Here is a 12,846-nt window from a genome sequence, read left to right as displayed (position 1 = left end):
GGCGCCAAATGCCAACTGTCTCTTTCGAAGGGCCCTCCCTGCACCCGCAGAGCCCCTCTTGTCCCTCCACGCACCCGCCTCCAACCTCAGCGTTAGAGGCCACCTTCGCCCCGTATCCCCCCTCCCAACCAGCCACTACCGCGCAGGCGCCCCGAGCCTGACGTCGGGCCCACAGCGGGCCCAGGGGCAGGCCGCGGGGCGGTTGGTCCGGAGCAGGCCACGTGGCTACGGCATCGCGTGCGCGCCTGCGCAGAGTGGCTCAGCGCGCCCGTGACGGAAAGACGAGGCGTGGGGGAGCGCGACCTCGCCCGCCCGGCCCGGCCCCCGCCCCTTGGCCTGCCGCTCCGCCCCCGCGGGGCGTCCCGGGCCGCTCGTCCCCTCAGCGGCGGCCGCGCGCGGCCCGGGGTCGCCGTGAGTACTCGCGAGGCCGGCCTCTGGGGCGGTCGCCACGGGGACGGGGCGGGGCGGCCGGGCCGCGGGAAGGGTGCGGGGCCCGCCCCATCTCGGCCGGGGTGGATGAAGTGAGGGGTTTAAAGCGGGTGGCCGTGATCTGCCCTCTTAGGCTTGACAGGCTTCGCTCAAGGCCGGGCGGCTGGCGACACAGATCCGGCACAGAGCTTCTTTCCCGGGAGGCAGGTGTTGGGTGTCTTTGGGGTCTCCGAAGGCAACCGGAGAAGAGCTCTAACTGCTCCCCCAAGGGAGGTCTCAGGGCCTGTCCTGGAAGCGCGGGTGGCAGCCAGTGTTTTGGGGGCAAATCCCGTTCTCTGCCTCCACCGACATAGCGCTGGCCTGCTCGAATCTCCCCTCTGTGGGTTCTCCCCCGCACTCCTGTTCAGTGGCCCCCTCTTTCTGAGAAAGGAGCACCCGTACGGAGCAGAGTAACCTCCTTTCCCAGGACCACAGAGCTGGGAGCCAAACCCAGAGTTTAACCGTGGAGATCTTTCATTAGACGTAAAGTTGTCACACCGGGAAGCGCCCGCGGACCTAGGGAAAGACCTTTGTGATCCAGACTTGAGGCTTATTTACATGTGGCCTAGTCCCATGAAAATTCGTAAAGCGTTCTATATTAGCTGCCATCGTCCAAACTAAACGCCGAGCCGAACGACACCCTTCTCTGGGAACACCTCACACAGTCTGTATTTGGCCCAGCTTCTCTTGAAAGGTTCCCTCCTTCACCTCTTTTCTCGCCTAATTCGTGAACGACGTCTCTAGTTATAAGCACATCACGTGAAGATCGGATGTGATTAGGACCTGTCAAATGTGCTTCAGTCCCAGTTGCACGATACTGCTAAGCAAGTTGCTTGACGTCCCAACACTTGAGCATTCTATGTACAACATGAAAGCTTTGAAATAGGTCATCTTTCAGGCTTGTTCCTCTTGAAAATGTCTGTGATTCTATGAATTCCATGACTCGCCACTCCCCTTTTCTCACTCTTCACCTTGTGAATCTCTTCAGAGGAGTGGGCATTGAGAGTGGAAGGTGGGAGTCCGTTTCCCTGTAACAGTCTGCTTTAAAAAGATGGTGGTCTCTGAATTGTCTCTTCCCTGGACAAGAAAAATTCCCTCTCAACTATCTTTTTCTCCTTGTGATAACAGCAGGAATCAAGCCGCAACAGCCCTTGGAGAGAAGCTAAGTGTTTCAGTGACGAAGACCTCCAGAAAGCTGGTACTTCTGGTCTACGCTGCCATCATCCTACCACCCAGCCCAAGACAAGCTAGGCTGGACTTCAGTGCCTCCCTCTTGGTTCCTCTGTGATCATTCAGATCATCGCCTGACTGTTTCTTTTCAAGTCTCACAAACCCAGCCCCCAAATCTTCATATTCTGGTTCTCAGCTGCTCTTGAAGGTGAATGGAGTCTTGCTTTTTGAAATCATTTTTATATGATTTTTGTCTATGTGTAGATGCATTTAGGTTCTTTTTTCTGCCCTTTGCTTTAGGGATCCAGCAGATGGTTCATTCATTCATTCATTCATTCATTCATTTAATAAGTATGTGTGGAGGGACTAACAAAATAGTCCCTGTTTAACAGTGAAAACAGTTAAAGCCTGTGCCACCACAGAGCTTACTTTCTGGTGGGAGATAATCATTTGTATGTCAGAGCATGGTAAGTACTGTGGACAAAATAAAGCAGGGAAGGGAAATCGAAGTGCTAGTACGTGTGTGTGGGGGTTTTGCTATTTTACACAGGGTGGTCAAGGTGACCTTAGAGCAGAGATCTGAAAGAGTGAAGGAGCAAGCCATGTGGATGTTTGGGTGAAAAGCATTCCAAGAAGGGGGAACAGCAGGGACAGAGGCACTATGGTGGGAACACGCTTGGTATGTTTGAAGAACAGCAAGGAGGCAGTTGTAGAGTCTTAGGGGTAATCTTCCTATTTACATTTAGAGTTAGTTGACTTGAATTAGTTATAACCACATCACATCAAAAGTCTAAGAGTAGCCTCTGATTTTTTAAAACTTTTTATTATGAAAGTTTCCAACTATACACAAAGGTAGATAGTACAAGAAACCCTCATGTAGGGCCGACCAGGTGGCTCAGGTGGTTTGTGCAGCGGTGGTCCCATTCCCACATGGGCCAATGAGCTGCGCCCTCTACAGCTAAGATTGTGAACAACGGCTCTTCCTGGAGCTGGGCTGCTGTGAGCTGCCATGGACTACCATGTGCTGCCATGAGTGGCTGGCAGCCAGCATGAGTGGCTTGTGGCCAGCATTAGTGGCCGGCAGCCGGCGAGAACTGCCGTGAGCTGCTGTGAGTGGCCGACCAAGGACTGGCAACCGACTGCCTCAGCCGGGGGGAGCACAAGGCTCAATACCAGCATGGGTCAGGGAGCTGTGTCCTTCACAACTAGACTGAGAACAACGGCTTGAACCGGAGTAGGGGTGGGGGGGAAGTCGGAAGAAGGGGGAAGGAAAAAAACCAGAAACCCTCATGTACCCATCACTCAGCTTCATCAACAATCAGCATTTTGCCGTATTTATTTCATCTATCCCCTTCCACCCCGTTTTTTGTGCTGGAGTAGTGTTTTAAAGCAAATCTCAGATGTCAACTATGTCACCTCTAAGAACATCACTTGTAATTTCCTTTGGCGTATTGTTTTTGATGGGTGAGGCAGCACTGTCAGCTAGGCGACTGCTATGCTGTTTTCCCTGGCTGTATGCCTTATGTGCCCACCCTAGGTCAGTTACCAGGTTTAAGTTGGTATATGAGGAACAGACCACAGGCCCCTTGAACACACAAGGATTTAAAACAGTGGTTCTGAAATTTTATTATGCATCAGAATAATGTGAAGGGCTTGCTAAAACACAGATTACTAGACCCCATCTCAAATTTCTAATTCAGTGGGTCTCAGTAGGGGCCCACAAATTTACACTTGTAATAAGTTCCCTGGTGATACTGATACGTACTACACATCTACAAAGCCCATTTGAGAACTCGGATCTACTGGAAACCTAAGGTTCGACAGAACCGTATTAGAGAGCAAGAACACCTCTGTGTAAAATCGGGGTGGGTGAGAGTGAGATGTATGCAGAGCCAGGAAGGCCTATAACAGTGGTTCTCACTTCTGTGAAAGGACTAGGAGTTCGTGTTTTTCTAAGCGTTTGTTGGGAATCATTATTGCATTTTTATTTGTCAAGTACGCTGCAAGGTGAGTCCAGGGCATTATTTTGGCCATGACAACTCAGACCATGTCTACCAGAGGATGTTCAGTGTTGATGACTTTTTAAGTTAGCTGTGATTGTCACATAAAGGCTTCAAGGGATACTGATGTTTAATAAGAGATGATGACTCAATTTGGAGAAGTAACTAGGGGTAAAAACTCCCCCAAAGAATCTGATTCTGCTGGGAGCAGGTACTGTGAAGAATATTCTAAGTGAACTGCTGTGACAGTAGCATAAGCCTCTGGTCCTGCCACCATTACTGCTGGTTCAGGGTTCATACAGCATTATGAGCTCGAACAGGGACTTGCTCCAATCCCAACTCGCCAGCTTGAATGGAACAGTAATGTCTTGTGTTTCTTTGGTGCTTTCACAGTTCATTATCTTTAAAGAACTATGTAGAAGTGTGTATGCTTGCATGCAAGTATGTTTCTTTATGTACTAGTGTCTGTACATATGTATAATCAAAGTGTATGTATAAACGTGTGCCTGTGTATACACTGCCTAGCTTTTGAGTGGTGATGAAACCAACTGTTGTCTCCTTTCCACAGGACAGTGACTTGTTACCACCACAAACAGCAGAGCCTGCCATCCCCAGCCGATCTCCAGTCAGCCCCTGACGTCACCCCCTTCCTTGTCTCCCTTGTGACCTCCTAAATGCCCGTCTCGTTGGCCTGGGTTCAGCTGGTGGTATGGAGGGGTGCTGCCTAGCACTGACCGGGGAGTGTGTGTGACCCACTGACCCAATGGTGAGAACTGACTGCCCACCTCAGCAACTGATCACCCAGGGGGTAGATGGAACCTCCCCTTTTGCTGGTAGTTCCCTTCCCACCCTTTCGGGAGGTAGAGTGAGTATTTGAAATTAAAGAAAGGAGAAGGGGCATGGAAACAATACTACTTGGTGTGTGTATAGGTGGATTTTCTTGGGAAGGAAAGGAATAGAAAGGGAGTGACGAGGCCAGGGAGCTTAGGTACGTTGGAGCTGCCTGGGGTCCGTAGAGGATCCTAGAAGAGGCCAGCTTATACTAGAACCTAGATATGCCTCGGAGCCAACCTTGACATTGAATTCTTCTGCATCCCACCCCCAATGTCTACCAGACCGTCAATCATACTGCTATTTCTCTCCATCCCACCAAGTCAGAACTAGGCCGTGTACATGACCAGATTCTGGAAGAGTCTGAGATGCTCCCAAAGGGCGAGGTGAAGAGAATAAAGGGATTAGGAGCTCACGCTATCCCACGGGACCTTCTCCCATTCTTTGTGAGGATCTGTTTCCCATCCTATCACCCCAGTTCATTCCATGGGGGAATAGGGACCAACAGAGTTGTTCTCTTATTTCTCTTTACTAGGACATCAAAGGCCAGTTCTGGAATGATGATGATTCGGAGGGAGATAATGAATCAGAGGAATTTCTCTACGGAGTTCAGGTGAGATTACAGCCCCTAAGATCCATGTTGGACAGTTGAAATATGTGCTTCCCTCTGGATCCATCAGGAGTGGAAGATTATTCTGGACCAGAGATACAATGTTGGTGTGGTCTGAGCATGGTCTTGTCAGAGCTGGTGCAGCCTTGCTCTTGCCTGGGACTCATACCTTTCCCAGAGTAAACTACATGCACTGTACATGGAGGCTACCCCTATGTTCTTAGTTGGAAATAATTATTTTTGGACTCTCCCCTCACTAGCCAGTGGGGTCATTTCAACCATTAGAGTCAAATTAAAAAAAAAAAAAAAATCACCCTGTCAGAGATTGCTAACTCCGTGACTACCCAGGCGTGGTCACGTGCAGCCATGCTGGACTCTGCGGACAGAACCAATCTGCGTTAAATTCTGTGCACTTCAGTCTGTTCTGAGTTCTTGTAGAAAGGACACCCAAGAGTCCTGGTCAGGGTCTGAGAGGGAAAGCTGGAGACTTAACGATGTGAACTCCTTAAGCAAAGCCTGCAGGGGGACCCCTGAAACTTGTGAGTGGTGACAGAGGGAGACGTGGCTGTCACTGAAATCCCCGCTAGGGCCATTCCTAAGAGCCCCTTCCTACACAGTCTTTGGCTTACATGTCCTGCTATTGTTGGGTTTTCCTGGTCCTGGGGCTTTCTCGTGTTCTGTGTATTTTTCACCTCTCTCTTCTCCATTTTCCTCCCCTCCCCCTGCCACTTTTGCTGACTCAGGGGAGCTGTGCAGCTGACCTGTATCGGCACCCACAGCTTGATGCCGACATTGAAGCTGTGAAGGAGATCTACAGTGAGAACTCTGTATCCATCAGGTGGGACCCACAGCAGGGGTGACGGGTGGGGGGGAGCAGGCCACTTCTGAGCTGTTAGAAGGCCGAATGAAGGTTTTTCCTTTTCAAGGTGTGTCAGCGGGTCTGTGGACATGGGTAAATTATGAGCTTACTGGTAGTGAGTACTGCTCAGTGTACGTGAGCTTGGCTGACAGGAGTAAGTGGGGCAGGGTGGCCACTTTTCTTAGAAATCCCTCTGATCTTAGACCCCTCTAGGCTGCTAGTTTCCCCTTTGAGGTAAGAAGGGCTCCTGGCCCGGAGAAGGCCCTGGTCATGTTGGTGCTTAAGACTGTAGCTGAGGGCCGATAACACAGCTACCTTCTACCTTTCGTGGTCCCAGCCCAGGCTCAGGGCTTTCTCTGCCTCAGGCTCTGTCCCCTTCTCTCTCCCTGATGAGTCTCACCTGTGCCCCCCTGTATCTCTGTAGAGAATATGGAACTATCGACGACGTGGACATCGACCTTCACATCAACATCAGCTTCCTCGATGTAAGTGCTGCTGGTACCTGCCGGCGCATCCAGCTGGACGGGGGGGATCACGTCACGTAGGCCCTGAGTCGTTTTCCTCGGTGCTGTTTGGAGCACGTATTCTTCACCCCTCTTTCCTAGACCATCAGCAGACGGCGGCGGGCACTGTCACGTGCATGTGTGTGTCATATAGGGAAAGCTTCAGGGCCGTTCCTCTTTGTTGCTAAATCGGAAACTATTTCTCTTACTTCTTCAGGAGGAAGTCTCTACAGCCTGGAAGGTCCTCCGGACAGAACCTATTGTGTTGAGGCTGCGATTTTCTCTGTCCCAGTATCTTGATGGACCAGGTAAGGGAGTGACTTTGGGCAAGTGGGTTCTCTGAGTCTGATCTAATCCAAAGTCCTGAGTTACGTGAGACAGAAAAACTAGGAACAAGTCTGAATAAGGCCCTTGATGTAATCTGCAAGCCATTGGTGGGGGCTTTTCAGTTTCCTCTCATTGGTGTCTTCATTCCCTGTCACCTGATAGCAAGCCCCTCAAATCCTTCTTGGTTAACGAAATTGTTTTCTCTGGTTCCCAGATATTATTTATTTCTTCCCTTCCCCTCACCTTCCTCATAGAAGTTGAGGATATTTGAAATTGGTCAGTCAGCTCCCAGAATCTCCCCTCTGCCGCAAATGTTTTCCTTCTCCGCCATTGTTTCAAGTACCTTTAGACTCTGAGGAAGCTGGTCCGCTGGATTGGGGCTTTGGAGTCCCAGGAGGATAAAGACATGTCCATACTAGGAGCTTTCTCTTCTCTTTGCAGAACCATCAATTGAGGTTTTCCAGCCATCGAATAAGGAAGGGTTTGGGCTGGGTCTTCAGTTGAAAAAGTAAGAACTTTGATCTTTCTGGTGATGGACATATGAGGGAAAGAGAGGTGGACATATATGGATGGACAGGCAGACTCTTGGATGGAATGTTTCCTGCCTTAAATGTCTTTCTGAGCTATGCCCTAGAAAGACTAAAATCAATTTGGGGAGCCAAATGTATGGTTAGGCAGAGGAGCCTGTGGTTCTGGGTGTCTGGCATTGAGACTTCTTGGAGGTGAGAGGAGAGGCTCATCAGCATTTAGTGTTTAAGGCAAAGTACAGCCCTGGAATTAGAGCCATGCTCTTCACATTTTCTCTCGTCTCCTCAGAGTGGGGCTGCAGGACTTCAGACAGCTCTAGTGTAATGAATGTGTTGAGCACTTTACTAAGTATTTGATATACAAAGAGAAATGAACTACAGATTCTACCCTCAGTGGAGTTCCGATAGTCTATTGACTACATACTCCAACAGAAGTGAATACATACGTTTTAGAACGAGCGCAGGAGGGAGTTAGTCTGGTGGGAGATGGAGGGCTGTGAAGGAATGAATGAGAGATGATGAATGGTTTTCAAAGATGGATAAGAGTTACCATGTAGACAGACTCTGAGAGTGATTAACATTTGCTAGGGCACAGGCACCTGAAGCAGCATGTATGCAGGAAACTTCAGGAAGTTAAATATTGCAAGTACACTGCAAAGGAAGAGAGGTAGGAGCCGAAGCCAGAGAAGTAGGGAGGGGTCCACATCACAGAGGCCCTTGGGCTTTGATACTACAGGCGGTGGGAGCATTGAAGGGTTTTAGGCAAAGAAAGGACATGGTCTATTTAGCTTTAGAAAAACCATTCTGGTAGCATTGTGCAAAATGGGTAGGAGGGGTTGAGACGAGACCAAAATTAGTTTAGTAGGAGGCTTTTGTAGAAGACCAGACCTGAGATGATGAGGACCTGAACCGAAGTGTGACTGTAGCTGAGATTAGAGATGATAGACTAGAGAGATTTATGGGGTATATAATCATTAAGAGTTGAAGATTGATATGGATATACTGTTTATGGTCATAAGCCAAGGAATAGTGGGAAGTTACTCCTGGGTTTCCATCCTAGATGTCTGGGTACATTGTAATACCACCAGTTTAAGTAGGGATTTAAGAAGAAGAGCAGGTTTGTGGGATGAGGAGAGATAATTAGTTCCATTTTAAACATATTTAAAGGTAACCTTTGGATATTCAGGAGGCGATGCTTAATGGAGAGATACGTAGATTTAGTATTTCCAGTAGTTATTATGGTTGAATATATATCAGTGTATGAGTAGAAATTACACTGATACATATCTTAATATAGGTAGAATAAGAGATTGCTAAGGGAGAGCATAATAGAGTGAGAAGAAGATAGGATCAAGGGCAAAACACCCTTTATCTGGGCCGGCCCGGTGGCTCAGGTGGTTAGAGCTCCATGCTCCTAACTCCGAAGGCTGCTGGTTCGATTCCCACATGGGCCAGATGGCCAGTGGGCTCTCAACCACAAGGTTGCCAGTTCAATTCCTCGAGTCCCGCAAGGGATGATGGGCAGCGCCCCCTGCAACTAGCAATGGCAACTGGACCTGGAGTTGAGCTGCGCCCTCCACAACTAAGACTGAAAGGACAACAACTTGACTTGGAAAAAAAAGTCCTAGAAGTACACACTGTTCCCCAATAAAGTAAAAAATAAATAAAGTAAAAAAAAATTTTTAAATGTCATATTTAAAAAAAAAACAACAAACATTCTTTATCACCCAGACAAAATACTCAAGAAATTAGCAGAGTTGGCAGAGAAAGAAGAAATACTAAAGGTAGGTCAGAGAAGTTGGAGAAGAATGGCAAGAGAATGGTGTCACAGAAGGCAAGGAGGAGAGCTTCTACAAAGAGATCCAGAGAGAATAGGCAAGAGGAGAACTTAGGGGTTTCTGTTGGAATTAGCATCAAGGTGAGAGCAGTTGCAGTAGAGTGGCAAAGATAGAATATGTTGAGAAGTGAGTGACAACAAAGTAGAAACAATAAGTGTGGATTGAGAAATTGGGGTGTGGATAGGAGGGAAGAGGGAGCGGTAGCTACATCAGGGGCAGGAACTTGAAACTTTTTGTAGATTTTGGGAAAGGAGTTACCAGGAGAGGGGGGGTGATGGATGGATCAAGGTCCCAAGAAGGGGCTGAGATCCTGAGCAAAGATAGAGGTAATACTAGGAGGGTTTCCTTGTCTCCAGGGAATGGCGGGATTGAGGTAATGGTGGAAAAGGAAATAGATTTTGTAGTAGACTTGGAAAATGAAGGGAGCTGGTATCTGATGGCTTCAGTTTTCTTCATTAAGAAGGAAACGAGGTTATTGGTTGTAGGTAAAGTTAGTTGCTTAAAGAAGATGATAAGGATTTAGAATAATAGCTTACAGTAACACTAGAGAGAACTGATCAACGGCAAGTGACAGGATTGACAGAACTAGCTGAGGGCCCAACTCAAGTCAGAAACCATAAATTTGGGGATGTAACTTTTCACCTAACAATGTCAGTACCCGTCATTTCCCTAGAACTTTTACTCACTATTCACAAGGCAGAGGGTGGTACTCACCTCCAACCCACTACTTCTGTTTCACCCTCAAAGTATAGTAATTCTTAGCAATAAATTCCAAGGTTCCCCACTTTTGAGGGCTCACCTCAGAGATCTGCCTCTAAGGGCAAAGCATCTCAGAATGTTTTTGGTCTGTTCGACTAGGTAATGGGGCTGGGTGTTTACCCCCTAGAGTAAAGAGGTACTTTAAGACAGTACGTTTCCATATGCTAAGGTCTTGTGGGTGGAGGGAGCTGTTCTGACATTCCCCCACCACAACTTGCTCTGCAGTCCCTGGATGTGAATTCTAGATTATTTGCTTTTCTTTAAAAGTTTATCTTTATTTACTTATTTATTTATTTTTTGATTAGTTGCTTTTCATAGTCCTATTTCTCCACTTATTCCCCTGCCTGAGATTTCCTAAGCCTGTTTTCTTTCATTCCTTAGAATCCTGGGTATGTTCACATCCCAACAATGGAAACATCTCAGCAACGATTTTTTGAAGACCCAGCAGGAGAAGAGGCACAGTTGGTTCAAGGCAAGTGGTACCATCAAGAAATTCCGAGCTGGCCTCAGCATCTTCTCACCTGTCCCAAAGTAAGTGCTCCCCTAGGGGCCGGTCACCTCTGGTCACCTTAGTCTGGCTCAGTCGCCAGCCTACCTTCTTGATTACTTAAATTTATCTATGGTGTCCTCTCCCTAGGTTCTCTGAATCCTGTACCTTTAACTGCTAACACCACCCACGTGGTCCTGTTCCCTGTGTGTCCTTATCCTTGTCCTGACCCAAGTATTCATACCTGTCCTCTATGTAAAACATAACACCTAACTCATGGAATGTCTTTGGAGAGATGTATGCCACAGTCACTCCATCTTTCCTTTATTTGACCCTCATCCTGATTCCCATCCTAAGGAGGCCAAGTCAGAGACAGGCACCAACTCCTCCCTCTTATGGAAGGGTACATTGATTTATTACCTAGTTCTAAAAATAAATATTGCTCTGTTCTTTGACCTTAGGCCTACATCCCCCTGTGACCACACCCCAAACCCTGGTGCTTTCTGATCTTCGCAGAGGCAAACACAGACCCAGATTTGTAGCTTCTCAGCCACTACTGTGGACAGTCAGACATCATGCTCTTTGGGAAGAAACTATTCTTGCCTAGTGCAGAGTTTAGCACTTAATCATATGTATATAACTACACACACACACACACACACACACACACATTGAGTAAATGAAACAGGCATCCTTTTCAAGGGATCATTCCATACCTTGCCTGGATGCCACAGACAGTGACCTAGGCTTTGCCTCTGCCTACCCTCCGTGTTCCAATGGAGAACACACATAGGTAATGACACAAAAACAATTCTGATGTGTCACCTACTTGTTTACCAGTGTTTAGATCCCATGGAACTGTCCTTATATGTGAGTTCCTCTTTGGCTCCAGTCGTTTCACTGATCCTGGCCGAGGACCCACTTGTCTCCGGACCTCTTCTAGGGCTCGTACTGAATGCCCAGTTTGGCCTCTCCTTGCTCCCTCTCCAGGTCGCCCAGTTTCCCCATCATACAGGACTCCATGCTGAAAGGCAAACTCGCTGTGCCTGAGCTTCGGGTTGGGCGCCTCATGAACCGCTCCATCTCCTGCACCTTGAAGAACCCCAAAGTGGAAGTGTTTGGCTACCCTCCCAGCCCCCAGGCAGGTCTCCTGTGCCCCCAGCACGTGGGCCTCCCTCCCCCAGCACGGACCTCTCCTTTGGTACATGGCCTGGGGAGGGTTTGACTGGGGTGTCAGGCGGGTGGAAGTGGAATTGTGGGAGTATAGCTTCTCAAATGGGGTGGGAGTGTGGTTTTTTTCAAGCATCGTAAATCAAATCTGGGCATGTAGCTGAGTGGGTGGAATGGAACACGTATTTTTAATAGCTGAAAACTGACATCTAAACTGTTAGGTAAGCTTCTCTGATAGTAGACTAAGAAGCAGAGTCTGGGGTTGGGCATCCCAAAGACGTCACATGATTTTATTAGGTTGTGGTTGGGACTTAGTAGTCAGCTGCTGTATTAACCTACTCCACCGAATTTTGAAGAAGGTTAAGGATGGATGAGCCCTTTTGGAAAACTATCTGAAGGTCTTCTCTCCAGCTTTGGGATCACTTAGGCTGATCGGAGCGAGGGCTTAGTTGCTTTGGGAGAATCCTAGGTAACGGGATGAGTGAGGTCTGTCCAGGCAGCAGCATCCTGGGAGGCTCACGAGGGCTCTCCTTTACTCTCATCAGGTCAGTGGTCACTGCAAGAACATCCCCACTCTGGAATATGGGTTCCTTGTCCAGGTAAGGAAAAGTCCAAAGCCTCACGCCAAAGCCTTTCCCCTCTTGTCTGACCCATCTGACCGCCTAACATCTCCCAGCTCCTCAGTCAGTTAGGTATTTCCCGAGCTGCTCTGCTCCCGGAACTATGCTGAGTGTCATGTAGATAGGAGATAAGAAGGCATAGTTCCCATCCTCAGGAAGCTCGCAGCATTACCAGCAGACCGCACTTAGAGAGCACGTATGATCAAGCGCCCATGATGCACTGCAAACTTGAAGTGCCTGGGTGTCAAGATGAGGGTCATTGACATGGTTTCCTTAGGGTCCCAAGCGCCTTGCTCATGTGGTCGTCAGTTTTCTGTGCAGACCTCTTTCACTGCTCAGCCACTACTGGTTGTTTCTTCTTTTGAATCTTTTTCTTCCTTGGACCTGCTTTCCCTTTTGCATCTCTGTTATCTTTGTTCATGTCATTCCCTCCACTGGCCCTCCTCCCTGTATCTGCCTATTGCAGTCAAGGCTCAATGCCACTTTTTCCCTAAGAGCTCCATTCCTCCAGCTGTATTAATTAGCTGGAAGTGATGTCTCCTCTCACTGAACTTTCATGGTGCTTTTTGTTTTTTAGGCACCTGTGTGTCACGTGCCATATGCTGCCTTGAATTGTAATTACTTTGTATACATACCACACCTTCCCCATTGCAGCATAGGTCCTGTGAAGACAATCT

General features: G+C 48.2%; 1 protein-coding gene across 7 annotated transcripts in view; it reads left to right on the top strand.

The window, feature by feature from the left end:
- Window positions 1–318: 318 nt before the first annotated feature.
- PARP6 (poly(ADP-ribose) polymerase family member 6) overlaps window positions 319–12,846 on the top strand; it is a 27,278-nt gene continuing 14,750 nt past the window's right edge. For 3 of the 7 annotated variants that reach the window (XR_004423248.1, XM_033108850.1, XM_033108847.1), the window contains exons 1-11: window positions 323–411; window positions 1,597–1,846; window positions 4,207–4,404; window positions 5,005–5,082; window positions 5,823–5,917; window positions 6,363–6,423; window positions 6,659–6,749; window positions 7,210–7,276; window positions 10,274–10,423; window positions 11,370–11,580; window positions 12,095–12,148. Coding sequence is in view for 6 of the 7 variants with exons in the window: in XM_033108850.1 (XP_032964741.1) it covers window positions 4,402–4,404; window positions 5,005–5,082; window positions 5,823–5,917; window positions 6,363–6,423; window positions 6,659–6,749; window positions 7,210–7,276; window positions 10,274–10,423; window positions 11,370–11,580; window positions 12,095–12,148 (810 nt within the window). In the remaining variant the exon portion in view is untranslated. Of the gene's footprint in view, window positions 412–1,596; window positions 1,847–4,206; window positions 4,405–5,004; window positions 5,083–5,822; window positions 5,918–6,362; window positions 6,424–6,658; window positions 6,750–7,209; window positions 7,277–10,273; window positions 10,424–11,369; window positions 11,581–12,094; window positions 12,149–12,846 lie in introns of all 7 variants that reach the window. The other 4 variants (XM_033108851.1, XM_033108852.1, XM_033108848.1 and 1 more) reach the window with 3 other exon arrangements.

Source organism: Rhinolophus ferrumequinum, chromosome 6 (assembly GCF_004115265.2).
Source record: "Rhinolophus ferrumequinum isolate MPI-CBG mRhiFer1 chromosome 6, mRhiFer1_v1.p, whole genome shotgun sequence".
NCBI classification, from domain to species: Eukaryota; Metazoa; Chordata; class Mammalia; order Chiroptera; family Rhinolophidae; genus Rhinolophus; species Rhinolophus ferrumequinum.
The sequence above is the reverse complement of the archived record's forward strand: the minus strand, read 5'-3'. Positions and strand labels throughout refer to the sequence as shown.